Raw genomic sequence first — 20,161 nt, 5'->3', positions numbered from 1 at the left:
AAAGTATCACACACCGGCAGTTTTATATCTGACGTATGTATGCATGAAATGCTCCAAAAATGCGTGTAACCGGCCAGATTTTTTAAAGTAAATTAAACATGTTCGTTACTTTCAGGAAGCCGTATTTTTCGGAAATCGTAATATAGAATTTTCGTGAGATTTTTTTAAAATTCTCCGTCTCGATGATGAGAGCGATTAAGTTTTTGAGGGAAAATTTTCTTTGAATTTTTCGTAATCGATTTATTATTTAAGGCTTCGATATATTCTTGAACATTTAATATATCGTTGTACTATCGATTTTTTTATAATTGCAAAAATTAAAAAAAGAATTTTAATATCACGCCAGTGAACCGACAATGGCAAACTAATTTTCTTAAATTCGAGAAGCCGTTTTCGTACGTATGCAAACGGAAATCGGAAGCGAGTAAATAAACCATTTGGAAAGATGGTTACTATCATCCGTATAGGGAAAGGAAGCCCCTTGAAAACCGCCTAGTCAGCTGATACTTAAATCTCTTCGTATCGCCGTCTACGATCAGCCGGCGCTATCTCGCATTAATGGTCGCTACGTGTTCCTGAATAAATCGGCCCACTAAACAGTTTTTACGCTGCTATTATTAATCGGCGAGGGAACGCGGATTACATTCCGAAATTCTTTCGAGAGTTAGAATTTTAGGCGCTGTCGAGATGCGATTTCAACACTGCGAGTAAGAGCGAGCGAGGTAATTCGTTTTAGGAAATTGCGTCGCAACAAGAAAAAGATACAGTCTCTCGTAATAAATTTTGAAAATCTATTTTGAAATGTACTCCGTATTGAATTCAACTGATTGTATCGTCCACGCATCGAGAGCTTATATTCTTACAACTGTATTAATTTAATGAAAATCCTACAGTAAGCTCCTGATACAACAGAAAGGTCATTTGATTAATCAATCGGGAAGCGTACTCACGACAATGCGTATTATGCGTTAGACATGCTTTCTCTCTTTTTCTCTTTCGAAAATAAATTCGATAATAAGCAATATAGGCCATTGGCCTTAGCTGGTTGTCGTTGGTAATCGAACGAAAAGATTCTAGAGAGAGAGAGATGACGGATACCGGAGATCCATTGAAGTGACACGTCTTTTGTGATTTTCTCATTACTGGAGTGGAAGGTCGATCCTGGAAGCCCATCTAGCTGCCGGAGCGACTTCCGTCCTTTCGCTCTTCGCTCTGATCCTTTTCCTTTTTCTCTCCATCTCTCTCTCTCGTCATTCGTCCCAGGCGCGAGCGTGCGCCTTAATGCTTTACAGATAACTTGGCACTGTCTATGTGAAAGACTGCCTATGTGCCTATGTGGTCGTGTAAGTGGAATTACTTCTTTCATGCCGTCTTGTACGATACGTAATCCGCGTAGCAGCGGGATCTCCTCGCGTCTAACTTCCGATCGGCTATCCGATCGGAAAATTATATTTCCTCGTGCAATCGCCAAGACCGCCTGTAAGTCGACTCTTATCGATCCCTCATTCCCGGCTATTACCTGTCCATTGTGTTGTTCCCTACACCTGTCTCCGTACAGTTCGCTAAATGGTTCCTCTCTTGCCTCTTTTTTCCGCGCGCTACATTGGTTTCGCATGAGAGGTGAAGTCGGAAATGGGAAATTCGAAGCCGCAAAGGCGGTCCAATCGGGAGACTCGATACATAATTCTTGCTCGTTCTGCCGATCGATTTCGTAAGAGTCTGCGAAAGATTGAAGAGCGAAGCAAAGATTGCGCGATCAAAATTATCCACGCAAATAATATCTTGATAATTCAGAAATTAAAAAATTACTTGGCATTTGAGATCATTGAATCGTGCTGTCATTTGACATTTCGGAAATTTTTCTATTTTGCACTTTACTTCAATGGAAAATGTGAAATATTTAATCCATATCCTTAATTTACATAAAAATATAAAAATAATAATTCTGAATTAATTAGCTAATATTTTTATATCTTCAAAATACAATATGAATAGTTTTAAAAAGCATATGGATATTCTAATCTTTATTTTATATAAAAGAAAAGATAATAAAATATACAATCAGAAATAAATTTCTTCAGTTCTCTCTCATAAATATAAATTGCTCTCTTCTTTTATTAAGAGAGCAGTTGGACATTTGTGAGGAAAACTCGGACATTTCGAATAATGCTCAAATAATATATTTGTTTGAAAATGTGTAACCTTTGAAATGAAATAATAAAAATACTATATTTTATGAGTGAATAAAGAGAAACCTAAATATATACATGAATTGCAGTTCTGCGTATACGAAAACGATAACATAAATATCATAGAAGACTACTTTTGATATTCGTCACAAAATTATATTTAATTTTATTTGTTGTAATAAAACATCTCACAATAATTTCATCAGCATTTTTGTGATCGCGCTTTTCACAACATTACTAACAATAAATTATAAAAGCATCGAGCTTTCTTTTATATATCGAGACGTCGTAAAAAATCCTATTCTATATTTTATATAACAAAAATTTAGGCTACATTTAAAAAGCCGTCGAACATTTTGGTATCTCGAGGAAAGCGGGGCGTGAATCGCTTATCAAGCCGACGACTGCGAGAATAGTCGTACCTAACGCGAAACGAGTTTGCATCGAGTCGGCGTCTTTCGCGTGACGTCAATTTGCGCCTTCGCGAAAGCGCCGAGTCGTTACGCGGCATTGTTCGCGCATTGTTGCCATCGCATGCGCTGACATTCTTCCTAGTGTCCATTGTCGAGCACAATCCGGGCGAGTTTCCTTTGTGGGCGAAAGAGAGGAGAGTGTCGTAAGAGCTTTCGCGAGGCGGAAGAGTCGCGCCAGCCCTACAGCTGATCCGGCCCGTCTGTTCCTCGACCGACATCAATTAGTATCACAAGGCGCCCGTAACTATGTACACATTCTCCTGTGAACGGACACATTTGACGGAAACACGCATTAACCTCCTTTGCGCGTAAATACAAAGTGTCTGGCGCCGGACGCCATAGATTTCTCGCAATTTCTGCGCGAGAAGATAAGTTGACTGTAGATTGACGACAACTTTCCAATTTTCAGCATTAAATAACTCTTTAAGTATGTCGGAAATTAAAATACTTTGTTAAAGTCCGTCTGGAATTAAACGAGAGAGTTGGAAGTTCTGATGAAATATAATCTTAACGGAAGAATAAGAAGTGGAGTCTGTTATCTGTTTGCACCGTTTGCGCAGCTCAATTAACCGAAACACTCTTATTTCTTCTCGATTTACGCAACGATATAGTACCTCGAATAGTTCGGCGTAACATTTTCATCCGAATCTATCTTAGGCGCATTCGATGCATATCGCCCGCACTCACGCGCATCATGCGTCACATTTGACGTAAGATTTATCGCGCATATATTTATCTATCCATCGATGCAAGCGACGGACTTGATTCTACACAAGTATTCATGCAAACACGCACACTTTCGCGTATTTGATTACATACATATGGATTGCTTCACGCGCGTCCACGTTGGATTGCGTAAATACGCGTAAACACCGATGGGACACTTTCGTTGATTCCATCGACGTCCCCTCTTGGAGACCCCGTTATTATCATTTACTGATACAACAAGATAAATTGCTCTCTGTCTCTCTCTCTCCGTCATCTGACCTGACAGGTCTTTACCCTAAAACGCTCGTTCGGATCCGCTCGGGAACGCTTCCAAGGACCAAATATCGAGTTTCGTCTATAATAAGAAAATGCTGTAATAAAAAATGTCATTGATTGAAATCTAATAGGACGTTACATTTTCTTTTTAATACACGGCAGATGGAATTCTCGTAAAGTCGCGCCGCGCAAAAGACGGAATCAATTTCGCGAGAGGGTGGAGGGCAGGAAATGCAAAGTTTCTCTCTCTTGAAAAAAAATTATCTCGTGCGCGGCACGCGCGTTAATTAATTCTAACGACAACGCTTGTAGCGTGTAAGAAGAATGCCGAGTCAATCGAGATTAGCATTAACGAACGTTGTTACGAGCAAGAAGGTATCGATCGGCGACATCGGTCGATATCGCTTTGCTATCGGCACGCGACGCGTAATATAATTAAAAATTCCCGTCTCGTTTTGCTCGCCGCGTTTTCGAAATATAGTGCGTAGTTCCCGCTCTCCTTATCGATTGCGCCTTCAGGAGCGTGTTCGGGGAGGCTTTGTGGAGAAGAGAAAAAAAGCGGCCGATCGTCAAACTTGCGTGTCGAGAGCGGTAAAACCGCTATCGATCCGTCCACGGTATTTATGTAAACATGCCCGAGTCCGGCGGGATTTCTTTCCATCCGGCGCACCCCCTTCGTCGGCGCGTTCTCGCGGATTTTTTTTTCTTCTTTTTTATTTCGTTACCGCATTTATCATTCTTTACGATATTCGCGAGGTTTCGCTCTTTTATTAGTTTTTGAAATTTCCCTGCAGTTTTATCTTTATATACGCGAGCTCGTAAACTTATTTAATGCACACTTACTGTTGCGCCCACGCAATGCATGTGGGGGGGAAAAAAAAATTATAATTACACGAATATTATTTTAAAAAAACTTTACGATGTTTCGTTTCCCCGCTCGCGAGAATGAGATAAGTCTGGCGTAATTTTTTGCGCGATTCTAATGATTGATTGAAATGACGTGACGCAGAAATAAGTCTCTTGAACGAGATGACGACGCGCGCGGGGCAAATTTTCGTCGGGAAAGGGGAAATTAGGCTGTCTATTACGATGCGATTCGAGCGAACCGTAGATACGCCATACGTGTGATTCGGTCGATAGGTTCGCTTGTCGACGTGTTAATCTGGCTATTAGGTGGCGCGAGACCGAGATATCTCGCGAATTCAGAACGTGTGTACTAGATTGCACGATCGAGATAGCTCTCACCGGGTGCATCGCATCGTCGATATTTGCCCCGAGTCTGCGCTTTTACTCCGCGAATTAATTCGCGACTAAGGGGTTGATAAGAAGTTTATGAAGAATAAAAATTCCATTACAATAGTTCACACTCGATAATTCCCCGTCAAATGTAATTATATCTACCATCCGTGATGCCGCTTTGTTTCCGCCTCGCGCGCACAGAATGAAACTACAATATCGCTATGAAATGATCAGAACTATAACTCGATAACTATCATTAATCAAGTCGAGCGGGAATGTTATTGTCGCTGTCGATGAACAATCGCGAATTTGTCTGCAAAATCGCGCGTGCCGTTCGAGGCGCCGAATAATTTCGGGAGAGCGGAATTTTGGATCGATAAAGCAGAAAGGATAGAATTAACGTCGCAAATAAAGGAAGTAAATGGAAATTACTGTTCTAGAATACTCTCGGTAAATATATCGTTATAACTCGCGACTATATGCAATCAGCCGGAAATCGTCGACGTCGTTCGCAATGCAAACGACTTGTAAAGACGCTAAGTTGTGTATGTAATAATATGGAACGATACTTTAGTACGCCAATTAAATTGTCCGGTGATAATATAATAATTGATGCTTTTATTTTTTATGATTTTTATATACATCTAAATATTAAATATAATATAGTATATAATATGAAAATATTTTTGGATACTTGAAGATCTTTCATATATTTGATAGCACATTGTGATTTGTATTATTTAGACAGCTCGAATCGATCGCTTTGATTCTCACGAAAGTACTAACCCCCTTCGCTTTTTTTTCTGATTCCAGGTGAGTGTCCAGGAATTCCAGTACGCACGCGGGACGGGCGCGTCCCTTACGATGGTAAGCCATAAAGCAATGTATACCGGTCGTGTTTTATCCATGCGTTATCATCCAAAAGGCTCTTTCCCGGGACGATGTAGCTCGTGAAGATACGGGAAGAGGTCCTAATATCTCGCAGGCACACATCCGTCTTAATTAACGTCGCGATACATCTCGACTTCCGCCTGTGTTGCCACTCGCAGCATTCGGCTTAATATGCAGTCGGCTTTACCCCTAATAATTTCGTTGTAGGACAAAAATTACCGCGGAGAATTTAGCTCATTTCCATCTCCATTAATTATTGTTTTATGATGGAAGTATCCTTTGGAAACCGTAAAAAATTATAAACGAGGATATATTGTATATAGCTCTTATTCTTATTTTATCCTACCGAAAGCACTAATTATACATATATATAAAATTTCTGTCATATTTGTGCTTTGATTATTCTTAGAATTTTGAACTTGCAATTACCTTGCAATTCGCGGCATTAATTATCGCGAAATATTGTCGAATGCATACTTTATAGGATCTCTGCGACTCGCGCATTCTGGTTGTGCGCGATATACATTTCGTAATTTAGTAAATGTGATGTGGATTCGGTTGTTCAGTACACATTAAATATAAATGGCGATTTTGTCGGGACATATAATCACACGCGAATCAATCATTTTAAGCGAGATAATAAATATTGACGTCGATGTTTCACGTATTGAAAACAACGGTTGGCCAATGCCAATATTTTCCATCGCTCGTATATAGTCCGTACATTAAGCTGATCTAATGCGTCAATGTAACGCATTCATATTCGCTGATGTCACGATGCTTTTATTAAGTACGTCTCCCCAATATGCTAACACGACGAATTCGTCACTCGCGCATCCCGTAATTTTCATGAAACGCGCAAGATCCTGCGGCGTTAATCAAACACGGCGGCTTAATTAATTAAACTTTTACGGAAACAACTGTGTCGCAAGGGACGGCTGGCATATCTATTTCCGTTTCGCATCGTTCAAAGATGATTGTTTGAATGAAAAATAAAATGAGAGACCGTTTCCCGTGTTAGCGTTTCTTTCTATGCATTTTCAAGAGTGCAATTTCGGTTATTGCGAGTGGATTTCCGGAACGAGTCTGGATAAGATCTCTTCTCTTAACATACTTTTTTAATATTCTACGAAATATCTTACGACGAGAAGATGAAGCTTGAATTCTGCAGAAAATCGTTGAAATGTCGCGCGAGAGCTGTAAACGATATGCAAATTTCTATGTCGAAACGAAATTCGCACGCGCCGATTACAACCGCGGGTCGTCCTCGGAAGAGAGATCGATCCGCGCTATTCGATCGCCTCCGTCCGCGGTCTTTACCGTCGAGTTCCGGTCGCCCTTAGCGGCGTGAAATAAGAGACGTCCCGCAGGTGACAGTGACGAATGTGTTTGTATATCGTCAACCTGGTCGTCGGGGGTGTCACACGGAGAACGCGTAAGGCACGAAATAGTGCCGCGAGGGGGGGGGGGGTTGAAACGACGTTCGAAGCGCGCTGGTTATGACACACGTGTCAAACAAGAGAATCCACGTTAATATCGAGAGGGAGAGACGGGATTAGGTTTTTCTGCGACGCACGTTTTTTATTTTCTCTGCCCCTATACGCGACACTTTAAAGGTACAGTCGTTATAGGCCGATCTCTTTTCTCCCCATTTACTATTTATGTATTCGGAATACTTTACCGGATTTAAATACTGCCATAAACCTTCGTGAAATGGCCCCTGCATGATTATGCAAGAGCAAACGAACTGAAAAAGAAATAGGATACATCGCTTTTATTTCTATTATGATATAATGTATTATTAATCACATCGATTATAACGTATTTTGACGCGCGTGCGACCATGAAAGATTTCGCTCGATTTTTTTATACTATTGACATATTTTACTTGAATCGATTTCTCTCTTGTGTATCACGGACGCCGATTTAAAAAGAAAACTGTAATTAATCAAGGTAAAAAAAATATAGCGTAAAAATGAAGAAAGAATCGACGGATAAATTAAAATGCATTAGATCAGTTCTAGGTTTTTTTAGTTTTCATATATTCGGAGCTTTTAGTAGAACCTTTAAAATTCATATCGTCCCAGACGGTTTCATATTTTTGCCCGTATCGTTGCCTACACGGTACATTACGCAATAGGCTTAACGATCGCGATTGTTTCAAAAAAGCGCAGCTCCGCGACACACACGACGGATCGTGACACGTCGGCTTATCTTTATTCCGCGCGTAAAACCTTGCCGGGGTAAGCGCGAGTCTTATCACAGCCGCGCGTGCCTCCGGGTATCGTTAGAGCGCAACATGCTCCCGGCACACTGATGAACAAAGCTGACCATTAGCATTTGTTCCCTCATTACGGGATTCGGCGCTCTTTCTCCCCATCTCATTATCGGAAGCTCCTTCGTGTTACGCGAATATCTTCGGGCGTTTCATCTCTGCCGCGACATGTTGCTCAGTTTTTACTTCGTTTGGCCGATATTATTTTTGTCGTTTTTATTTCTTGAATCCTTACTTACTATTAAGAGAAACTTTTCTTTTCTTACTCAATAAAAAAAAAAAAAAAAAAAGCGACGGCAACGTTACAGATTTTAATGCATATTACAAATGAAGATTTAACGCTTCAAATGCAGCGTACAGCAATAGTAATTACTCGCTGATATGAATTATTAATAATGTTGATTAAAATTTGAATCAGGCCATAGGATAATCTGAATTAACGTTTCCAGTTGACAGCGACATGTTCGCACAATATCCTGACGGAATATTCCCGAAATTCATATCTGGTCGCGAGAAGAGTGCGCTCATCTTCGGGCTATTTCCTGCGCGAGAACGCTTCTTCGCAAAGTGTTTCCTCTGTGAAGCCAAGCCCCTCCTTCTCCCGGGGACTTTCGCCTTTGTGTCGCGAGCTTACGTTGTTCATCGGGACATCAAAGCGAAGCGGTTTCTCGCCCTCGCGATTTCCTGAACGGCGAATTTCCAAGGATGTGACATAGACCCGAAAAGACCGTTCCTTCGAGCAAATCTTTCACTTGACACTTAGGGCCCTTTAAGTGACTTGTTACTTTCACGTGATTATAAATAGCCACCGTTAATTATTACTTTGTTTTATTCTATAAGTATAACGTACGTATTAAAAATTAGCAGCATTTACATAAACTCGGAAGCGAATTAAATATCATTATGCACAGAGCTTTTTTTGAAAAATTCTGAGTTATTCTCCTCTTTTTAAAATAATTCTTACTTAAATAATCTCGAAGCTCCCCTTTTTTATGAGGGGGAAAAAAAAAAAAAAAATGTTGAGATTGTACTTTTTTTTAATTTTCGCATTTATTTGTGCCAAGATCGCGCATCTCCTAAGTTTGTCGTCTCCGTCGCGAAATTACGCGGAGGCAAAACGCTACACGACGCATGATGGATTACTCCCACTCGTATGTCGGCTGCCGCCGCCATTGAGCGGCTCAGCCGGCGAATATGTCACTACGTCGCGAAAATAGATTCCGCGCGATTCACCGTACGGAAATACCTTTCGTACGTCGGCATCGGAAGCGCATTGGGAGCACCGGAAGTGGGAGGGAAGGACGAAAGCGGGAGATCGGGAACCGCGTCGTCTTGGAACTTTCGATTGTGACGATCGATGTAGTATACTCGCCTACGTAGAGTAAGCCTGGAAATCAATATTAGAATACTAGTCCTCGGGTTACTTGCAGTTTAAAAAATTCAATCTTGCATATTTTTAAAACGTATAAAATTTTTTAAAAGAAGCTAAAAATTAATTCCGGAATAATTCTGATAATAATTAAGATTCTAAAATTGTGCGGCTGGGATATGCTTGTAATATCAAGAATTTGGAAAGATCGAGATTGGTTCTTTTTTTTCTTTTTTTTTCTCTCCGAAACGTTTTAATATTTAACGAGAGATTTAACTCTGAACCTGGTTTTCCCGGTATTGACGTTTCGAACAGTATCTCGTATATGTACGTACGTGTTGCTCCGAACTCTTGTCAGTCAGTCGAGGGGGGTGTGACTCGATCTTTCGAGCGGCACGACTCAATTACCATCTCTGTGACGCGTGAAAATAGCTCGCCCCTTCCACTCTCTCTTTCCACCTACCTGCTCGCTTTTTCATGCGAGACGAAGCCACGAGAGTACGCCCTATTACACTCGTTGCATTGGCTAAGAGTGCTTCGTCGATTCGCATTTTTCGAGGAATCAAAGCTTCCCCCAGTCGCTTCTCACACCCGACGGTTGATCCGGTGTTCCTCTTCCTTTGTAACGCAAATTAACAATCGGTATGATTTATGGTTATCGTTTGGTACTTTTATACAGAGCTCGACACGCGCGCGTAAACGTTGGCGCTAAATTAATGTTTTCTCCATTGTAATGCGAGCCAACAAGTCGTGATTTATCGTTAACGTCCATCGCTTCTATAGATAATTTGACGTAGCCGTCTTCACTATTTTCCCCTTTGTAACGCAAATTAACAACGTTATTAATTATAACCCGTATTGCATTAATGACAATATTAGTACGCCTCGATCTGCAATTATTATTACGCCTCAACTGTCACGAAATATTACATTATTTTTATAAAACGCGAATCGATATTAGCGAAATTATTTTTATCATACGAAAGGCTCGTTTTTATTCTCTTTTGTTCGTAAGACAGTTTCATGAAAAATAGCGGTTACGATTGCTTGCTAAAAGAGAGTATTTTTTTTTGTTATCTTTGAATTAGGTCTAATTTTTTTCTCAGATAATCTATTCCCGTCTATTTTGTAAATTGTAAATATGAACTGCCTATGGTAAATTTTGTATATGGTATTTCTTATGAGAGAGGATTAAATTGAAATCCATTGTTGGATTTTTCTTCTGTTTCAATTTAAATTTCTCTTACATTCGATCATTATATTTCCTAGAGATGTTTTTTTTTTTTTAATTTGATTTGATTTATTATTTATTCTCTGACTTGATATACGGAGGATGATAAAATTTATCTATTCTTTGCGATTTATCGGTAAGATTCGGATCTTCGGATCTTCGTTTCTGAGAGGACGCTTGATACATAGTGTATGCGCGAAAGATCCCTACGATGGAGGGAATTACGCATATCCGGTATGTTGAATCTCGAAATTCGGGGTGAAGTGGTAAATCCGGGATTGTGGGATCGCGAGACTGCGTAGAGTATCGCGCACCGATCGAGATAGATAAAGTGAATTTCTCCGGAGTCGAGGGCACGGCGAAGCGCACGGGGGTAGCGGAGAAGCGAAGGAGAGGGTGAGAGGAGAGACGTAGAGGAGGGATAAGGGGTAGGGCGGCGATCGAGGCTCGAACACGTAACCGCCGTGTTATCTATTAGCTCTTCGCGTGATAAACGATTCGCTTCCTTCCACGCGAACTTCGCACGTAAATCGCCTGGAAAAGGATAAGCCCCGACACCCGGTATGCCCTCGTCCTGACCCCGCAATGTCGATTTTTCGATCTGCTTTTTTTAAACGCCGTGCTCTTTTTGGAGCCACGCCGCATCGAATCTCACTCTGCGCTCTGTGTGTCCTCTTTCTCTCTTTCTCCGAAGTTTATTCACATAGAATAGAAACGATGTGTCATCTATGTCTCTTCCAACAGAATTTATGTCACTATAGAGAGATGCGAGATAAAAAAAGAAAAAAATGTTACAATCGTTGAATAATATAATCTTATATTTTTTATTAATATTTATTTCTTTAATTATTGTAATTTATAAACGTCATTTTTTGACACATTACATCTAATTCTTTAATTAATACATTCTTTTGATCTGGTTATCTCTCTTTTCTTCGAGATATATTACCACTAATGTTCTCTACTCTTTTTAAGCATTTATCATGTTTTAAAAGATTGGTTGATTAAAATAACTTTACGAATATTTTGGAATATATTTTATTTTTGTAATATGAATTAAAAAGCACGAATTATAACGCGCTAGTCACATATGGTAGTTCTGGCGAGCATGTGTCGTGTCAAATTTATTTTCGCACAACATTCCGCAAGGTTCGTTACAGTGGGAAAGCGGGAGTGAAATTCCTGAATTTCCCCGCAGAAAGAGAGAAAGAGAAAGGTGGATGGCTCTTTGAGCTTTCGCTTCAAAGAGGATCAGAAGTACGCGACTAGATGATGTCACGATGCGGGTAATCCACTTCCGACCTCATTTAATAAATCGACTGTCCAGCCAAAGGAACGAGTTTCAGAAGAGCCGGGCAATAAATATATCCGTTTATAGGCGTCTGGAGGAGTTTCGCGAGTCATCGGAAACTCGGGCCGGGAACTCCCGGCCAAGTCCAATGAAATAGGACTTACAGAGTTCGTCCCCGAGGAGACGTACGTATGTCGCTGTCTTCGTCGAGGGAACCGAAAGAAAGGGAGGGAAGAAGAGGACGAAAACGCGTAGAAGGAGAAAGCTGATGATGCCTTTAGGTTTATCAATCATCGCAAGGTTCGCGCCCGTCGTATTCATACCCTACGTTAGCGCTTCGTAATTTTACGATATTACGCTGTATCTGTCGCTCATTTTAGAACACGCCCGCATTATCGTCTACTTAGAAATGTAAGTTGCTCTTCATCTTCCCGCAATATTTGGCAAGTAACGTATTTGCGATACTAATCGAGAGACGAGTCGCGGTTGGGTAATCGAGATGTATTTAATTAACGAGATGTGTGTATACATAAATATCATTAGAGATAAATAGATCTTCCGTTTTGTGTGATGGAAGGGTCGTTTCTTTATTAAATGTGAAAGTCTTTAAAGTGCCTCTTCCGGCACAACTGCATCCGTCCGACTGTAGTTTGTTAATAGAAACTTTCAAGTGTCTCGTACAATATTCATTTTTGCGGCCGATTGGTAAAGCAGCTTTCGTTAAAGCTTAGTTCCGAGCGCGCTCTCCGTTTACAGTGATAAATCTTTTATCACTCTGCGGTATTTGGAGAATCTTTACACACACACACACACACACACACACACACAATATATATATTATATATATATATATATACATATGTTCGTGGAGAAACGGAAAACAACATCAATTATTCAAGTTTGAACTTGGTTCTCTGATAGGATATTATTATATGGAATATATGGAGGATAGGATGAAAAGATGCGCGCATGTGCGGTATAAAATAGAATAAAATGAATTAAGTATAAAATAGAATAAAATAGAATAAAATGAATTAAGTATAAAATAGAATAAAATAGAATAAAATGAATTAAATAAATATTTAATTTTTCGAAAAGATTAGGAAAAAAATGTACAATACCATTATACTAATATATAATTATTTTAACGACATACGGATGCGTTATAAAATTAATTCATCTTCGAGGGAGCAAGTTTATCTCGTCAAAATCACTCTCTAGCGAGGAATCGTTTATTTTTCGATTATCTCTCCAATTACCTATCGAACTTACAAGGATCATCACACCCCACTATCCTCCGCAGATTTGAAAGGATCATGGATCAGATTCGAGGGTTCGAGTTCTTCATTTAGAGAGGGGTTCGAACCGATAAAAGGATCACCGAATGCTCCTTAAGACTTGTGCTTTATTGTACGTCGCAAGCCCTCCTCTTTTGTTACGCGAAAGGTATTTATCATCCGTGAAAGATAAAAGTTACTTTGCACCGGGCACCCTCTCCGCACTATGTTGGCGTTGTTCGCCCTTTGAACATTTTAACTCCGACTTCGAACACAGCAACCTTCACAGCCGTAAAATCAACTTTCTACTCTTCCAAGCTGGCACGAGAGACATCTTTTTTTTCCCGACAAAAGTGCAACGTAACATTATCATGTTTCGAAAAAAATATGAAATTTGTAACGAAAGTTTTGCGAAAGGTATTCCACAAATCTTTTTCTTAACAACAGTTAATCCGAAGTTTTAAGTTATCTCTTTTAATTTTTAATCTTAATTATTCAATGAATTTATTATTGTATTATGAAGAAAACGATTAAAAGGAAAAATCAAGTTTTCTGTTCTCGACTTGCTTGAGAATTTCAATCGTTTTGATTCAGTCGGTCGTCGTTAAGGATACTTGGCACAGACAAGCATCCCAATCTGGTTTCCTTCGTTCTGCCTCGATTCCTCTGGCATTCACTCTCGTCAGGCGCGAAGTGTGTCCCAAAAAGATAACCGTACACGTTCAGTTTCTGGTTACTATAGTCATGTGCAAACGGAGCTACCTCGACATTATAACTCTGTCAGATAAGAAGACAATGATAATGAGAAAGAGAGACAGAGAGAGAGAGAGAGAGAGAGAGAGAGAGAGAGAGAGAGAGAGAGAGAGAGAGAGAGAGAGAGAGAGAGAGAGAAGAGACAAACTTATATAGACTTTTATAAAAAGATATATATATATATATTATTAAAAAGATACACATATAAAAATGTATTAAAATTTGAATACCAAATTGACAAGAAATATAAGCTCGAAAAGTATTCCGTTGATATATAAATATCAATTTTATCTTTTACGAACCGCATAATCATAATATAATAAATTGCTTGTAATCCTTTTACCGTTAAGATAAAGACTATAAGAGAGGGAGCGAAAATGATGATAGGGTTGAAGAAAAGAAGCGAAGAAAGGAAAGGTGTTACCGCGACGACCACCGTATTTCACGTGCTTAGAAAAAGGTGGAGTGGTTGCTCGTACTTTTATCTCGGTGACATCGTTTGTGAAGCGTTAAAACAGCCGCTTTTAAACACCAATGAAAGCAGGCACGTCGGTCCCGTCTGCTGTTAATTGCGTCAGAATCGGTTGTAAAATTGCGAATGCACATAAGATTGTTGTTGCGACGTCGTTACACACCGGTTACACTAGTCGTAATATCTCCTCGCGATTTAATTTGAATATTATTCATGATTCTTCATCAAGCAACAGCTGCGAACGATTACGACTTTACATATTGTGATTGGAGTTTTCACACGGTGCACGCTGAAACGATGATATAACGAACTTCCAGATTTATTTTTCACTCGATATGTTTAATTCGATTACACTAAGATGGCTGTGACACGTCTGATATTTTTTCTTATATATATATATATTTATTTACCAAGAGAAATTTCATTATTTATATCTCGTTTTAAATATTTCGATACTTCGATAAGTTAAATATTTTGACAATATTTCTCTCTTGTATATTTTTAATTAAATCTCATCTCTGTTCTATCAATGTCGTATTATCATGAGTTTCGACCAATTTATGTACGATGTATAGCGATCGATTTTTCCTCAACGGATTGCCACTGCTATTTTTATCCGTGATCTGGTTTGAAGGATACGTCGGTTCGGGTTCATTCGTCTTCCCGATCCCATTACAGCTGCCAGTTAGTCATTCTCGTTTCTCTTCAATCTCAGTGTGACATATATAAGTCCTGCGCTTCTGTGCAGTATTTTACAAATCGGTCGTAAATCTCTTTCCAACGTAGTGTCCCGAGCCTTTGCATGGCACACTTGTTGCCGTATGCATAATGGACGTCATTGCGAAAATAATGCGCTTTTTATCCCACGCTATAAAACGCTATTATATATATATATATAATTCGTGATACACCATCTGCGTGTAGGAATCTTTTGCCAAGCTTCGAGGAGCATCGCTTCTAAAATAAAGTTTAAAACACGGGTTCGCGAGAAATAACTTTTTTTTACAACTGGCAATTTCATTTAGGATTTTAGGCTTCACTGAGGATGTAAGTATATCCTTTACCGCCATTAATTAAAAAAAGTTTACCCTCCCGCTTAAATGCTTCGTCAGCGTGCCCAGGGAACCACATGCCGCAATTTAATAGACATCCAGTATAAAAAGCAAAGGAAAAAGTTTATCAAGACATGCGCGATATCCTCTTAATGTCAGATGATATTAAAACTTCCAATTGTGTTTATATACGGATAAACAATTCATGGCAGCACTATGACAGTTTGTGCAATAATTCTGACGATGCGAATCTTTAATTAACCAAGCAGAATTAATTTCCATATGACGAGGCTTCGCGATAAAAAATCGCGATGTGTAACGTTGCTCTTATGTGGGTATATGAATTACCATGGTAATTATTTTCTAAAGAATATGACGCGTGATTATATAGGTTCGAATAACGGATTACGTATTGCGTTACAGAATCTTGACGTTTGATCGGAAGCAGAGTATATTGCGGGAGAGAGATTATAAAAGGAAATATTATTAATAATATTATTAAAAAATAATGATAAGAGGGAAGATTAACATGAGGGAACGGTGCGCAAAACGGTACGTTGCATCCTGCGCGCAATAATTCCGGTTATTTCCGCACCGCGTTACGTTAGATTAATTAAATCCCCGCGATTAATTGGTGTTCATCCATACATTCGGATAGGTATAATAAAATTTACCGGCGCGATAAATTATCCGCCATTGTTGCTGCCGCGTAATTGCGCGCCATTCGCGGGATAAAGTTTCGGCGCGATCGCCGGCGTGGAATTTATCGCGTTAAGGAAGCTCGTCCGCAAATGGCGATGATCCGCAAGATAAACGCGCGCGCACGAGAATCCATCGGGTATCTCGCAATTTTTTCGTCCTAGACGAAGATCCAGCCTTCGGCAAATATACATGCGCAAAACCGTGATATACGCAACGGTTTTCTCGATTCCGATGTAGACCGCAATGCAAAACGGGAGAACGACGGAGGGGAGAAATATTAATACTCTCATTAGCCGTGCTTCATATTCATGGCATGAAAATTCATCGTTAATTATGTAACGGGCTGCTCACTCGCGAAATCGGGACAAAACGGCCGGCCGGCCGTTATTATCATAAACAGTGTAACCGGGCTATTTCCGGATTCGATGATTCGAGTATTGTATCGATCGTTTTGATCTCTTCTCTTTGCACATGAAAGCGTTTTTAGAGATGCCAAAGTATCTTTGTTTTTTCGAAGAAAGTTAAATCGATATGATGGAGTCCTCATTACACGATATTAATTGTCTCAACAATCGAGAAGGATAACTCGAATTTCTCAGTCTTCGTCGAGATAAAGATATTACAGAATTCGTGATATAAATCAACTCTCGAAATTCCATCATTATTTCAATGGAATGCGTAAAATCTTGCCGTAGTTTCTTCGCGATTCGCAAAAGGACTTCGTATTTAACTCGGTTCGCAATTATACAAACGCCTGACGGTCTCGACAATTTTAACGAAATACGGATTTTCGTCAGTCGTCCTGTATGATGCTCTGTCTAAAGAAAGAGAGAAAGAGAAAAAAAAAACAACGACTAAAGCTGCACTTTGCGCCCCAGATTTGTCGTTTCTTTTTTCCATCATTTCCCCGCCCTCGCTTACCGTTCTTCTATTCTTTTTTTTCATTTCTTCATCCATTCACATTAATCACTCTGGCGAGAAAAAGAGAGAAAGAGAGCGCGAGAGGAATCCTCTCTCGCTCTCGCCTTCTCGTTTTGTTCTCATGCTCGCCGTGTTGCAACTGCTACCTTAATGGGTTTCCCCAGCTTGAAACGAAGCAGTGGATTATGGGGCAAACCTATCAGAATCGTCGCGATAAACTTCGATAAGGTCGACTTAAATTACCGAGGTAGGGAAACTTGCTTTTCTTCCTCTCTGTCCCGCACGACCCGCATTTTCTTTCTTCCTTTTTCTCTCGCAGAAAGAGGAAAATTTTGTTCTTTTGATTTCATTTTTTTCTTTTCCCCATTGCATGCAACAATGGATATTTTAGCTTCTTATTATATCCATTTATATTTATATTGCAGTAAAAGCGAAAAGTATTTTATAATTGTAGATATATTGCAACGGAAAAAAAAAAAAAAAAAAATCTGTAATGAAAGAGAATAATTTTATGTTATGTAATTACGAGTTTGAAATCGAAACATTTTATGGGAAAATAAAAATAGGAAAACCTTATTATATCATATTTAAAATATTATAGAATAAGAATCGCGCACACACAATTTGTGTGATTTTCCAAAAAATTTTCCTTCCAGCTGCAATATGACGTCGACAGGATTTAATGCAGTAAACAGAAACACGTCTCGGTTGAAACGGGATATTGATAGGCAGCAGCAGCGACGTGTTGCCTCGCCACTGACAAACTATTTCGTCAATAGCACTGACGTGTTGTTGTATCAGCGACGAACGCTTCGTCAGGCTGGCCGAAACGCTGATCAAAACAACCGCGCTCAATTGCTGAGGTTAACATTTATATCACGGCCGTCCTTCGATTAACACCCGAATGTATTCACTTACTTTGTGGAAAATTTCATATATACGTATATATTGCCGATTGATAATTAATATAATTTATTTATTAATATAATTAATGAAATCAATATAATTCTAATTTCCGGATCGGGAGTTTGTTTCGTGAAAAATAGTGTATATATATATATATATATATATATATATATATATATATATATATATATTGTGAACTTTCGCACAATTATACATTTTCTAATATTTTCGCTTTTTTTTATTTTATGTATAATAAGGATAAAATATACACATGATTATGCAATTCGTGCAAAATTTGTCTTATGACATGTATTGCGCGAAGATTTCGTCGAATGCAACGAAATAATTGTGTTTACCGGCCGCGATTACTCGCAGTTTCGTACATATCTCTTTCTCTCCACTTTTTCGAAGATTCTTCCCAATCCTCTTGACCTCGCGAATAATTGCACTCCGGTGAGGCGCGGAAGCGTGGCCGGCGAGAAATTTAAATCGCCCGTCTGACTACCGCCTTAAATTGCCGCCGCTGGTCTCTTTCCACCTGTCTTTCATCCATCTTGCTGCCATCTCGAAATTTATCCGCACTAATTACGTGAAACCATGCGGCTCTTATCGGGGATGTGAGAAGATCTTGCCAAAGGAGAGAAAGGGGAGAATTGTCTCGCCGTAAAAATTGAGCACTACGTACGAATTGAGGAACGTGTAAGGCACTCGTGCGTATCTAGGATGCTGCGTGAAATTATCGAGGGGGAACAAGAATATCTATCGCATCCCGCATTCTTGAGATCGAACGTCTCCCTTCATCTATAGTGCTTCCTGGCATGAAAAATAAAATTCAGTTGAATAACGTAATAAGAGTGTTAAATTATTGTCAACTTTTTACTCTTATCTACTATAATGTTATTGCTCCTACCAATTGACACGACCAATTGATACGATGCGAATTAATTGATTGAAATAAATAGATACATTTTGCATATATATATTCAATATATTGAATATAAATTATTAAAATTTTGTATTAAATAATACGGTGAAGATGAATGCGTGTGCGCGTGTGATTAATAAAAATGATCCTAATTTACAATCGTTTTCTTGTGTAATAAATGCCTAATGAATCGGTTATACGACTCTTCTACATTTTCATATGATTGCGAAATAACATCCGATAGGACTGGAGAATCTCATGAGAGCATTTCTGTGTAGAATGTTCAGTAAAACGAAATGTCGCGTCGGATGTCATTTCCCCGATGCACTGGATATTGCATATCAAACCTGACGTTGTTTCAATGAAGCGGAAACTGCTTTTTCAAGTTGTCGCGGCGAAACTCTAAAACGTGCTTCGCTTTTATCATATGAATGATAAAGACTGCGCGCTCTTCTCGATATTAACTCACAGAATTGTAATGTCGTGAGAGATCACGTCGCGTTGTTGGCGAATTGAGTGAAACGTTATACCGAGCAGAGATATTCAATCTCTCATTTTTTTTATATATTTAATTATCATTTGTGTATACATAAATATATCAAAAAGTTCAAGTGTTTTTTTTTTCTTTTTATCGGATAAATTGGACATGCAAGAAACGATACAATTAACGGTGGAATTAGCGTGACCGACGAAAAGGATACACAGACGCGGATAAAAAGGTTGTAAAAAAAAAAAAAAAAAAAAAAAAAAAGAGAAAGAGAAGCTCAGAGTGTTTCGGGATGAGAAACAACGTCGTGCAAGTTTCACGAGTCGACGCGCACAGGTGCCGCCCTCGAAAAACTCGGCAAATAAATCCTATCGTTGCGTATATATACAGCTGTCGGAGAGATGAAAAAAACTCAGAGAGGAAATGGGAAATGTAAGAAAGAAATCGGAAATGCATTGTTTTTTAACAAATCTTTCGTTTTCTCCTTTTCACGATATATTGTATGTCTCATGTGCATTACTTGATTCTAATATCAAAAATATGCGATATAAATCTTTATGGCAAATTTGACGATTAAACTCCGGCAAATTTTTATTCAACAGTGGAAAAAAATTGTTAAAACGAAAGATTTTACGCGCACGTACACGTAAACGCGTAATAATTGATTATGTAGATTTTTAACCGGCTTAATTCGATGTAGAAATTCAGCGCGTTCGCGAGCAAC

The 20,161-nt window shown here is 39.1% G+C and overlaps 1 protein-coding gene across 15 annotated transcripts in view; it reads left to right on the top strand.

Moving 5' to 3' along the window:
- Heph (polypyrimidine tract-binding protein 1 heph) overlaps positions 1-20,161 on the top strand; it is a 356,236-nt gene that overhangs the window by 204,244 nt on the left and 131,831 nt on the right. For 10 of the 15 annotated variants that reach the window (XM_070296909.1, XM_070296902.1, XM_070296903.1 and 7 more), the window contains one exon: positions 5,699-5,752. The exons of the other annotated variants lie outside the window; for them this stretch is intronic. In XM_070296909.1, coding sequence (XP_070153010.1) covers positions 5,699-5,752 — 54 coding nt within the window. The remainder of the gene's footprint in view (positions 1-5,698; positions 5,753-20,161) is intronic. 15 annotated transcript variants of the gene reach the window in all.

Source organism: Polyergus mexicanus, unplaced genomic scaffold, assembly GCF_030449975.1.
Source record: "Polyergus mexicanus isolate NDT 795.1 unplaced genomic scaffold, iyPolMexi1.0 SCAF_6, whole genome shotgun sequence".
In the NCBI taxonomy this organism is placed as follows: Eukaryota; Metazoa; Arthropoda; class Insecta; order Hymenoptera; family Formicidae; genus Polyergus; species Polyergus mexicanus.
Note: the sequence above shows the minus strand (reverse complement) of the source record. Positions and strands in the feature narration are given on the sequence as shown.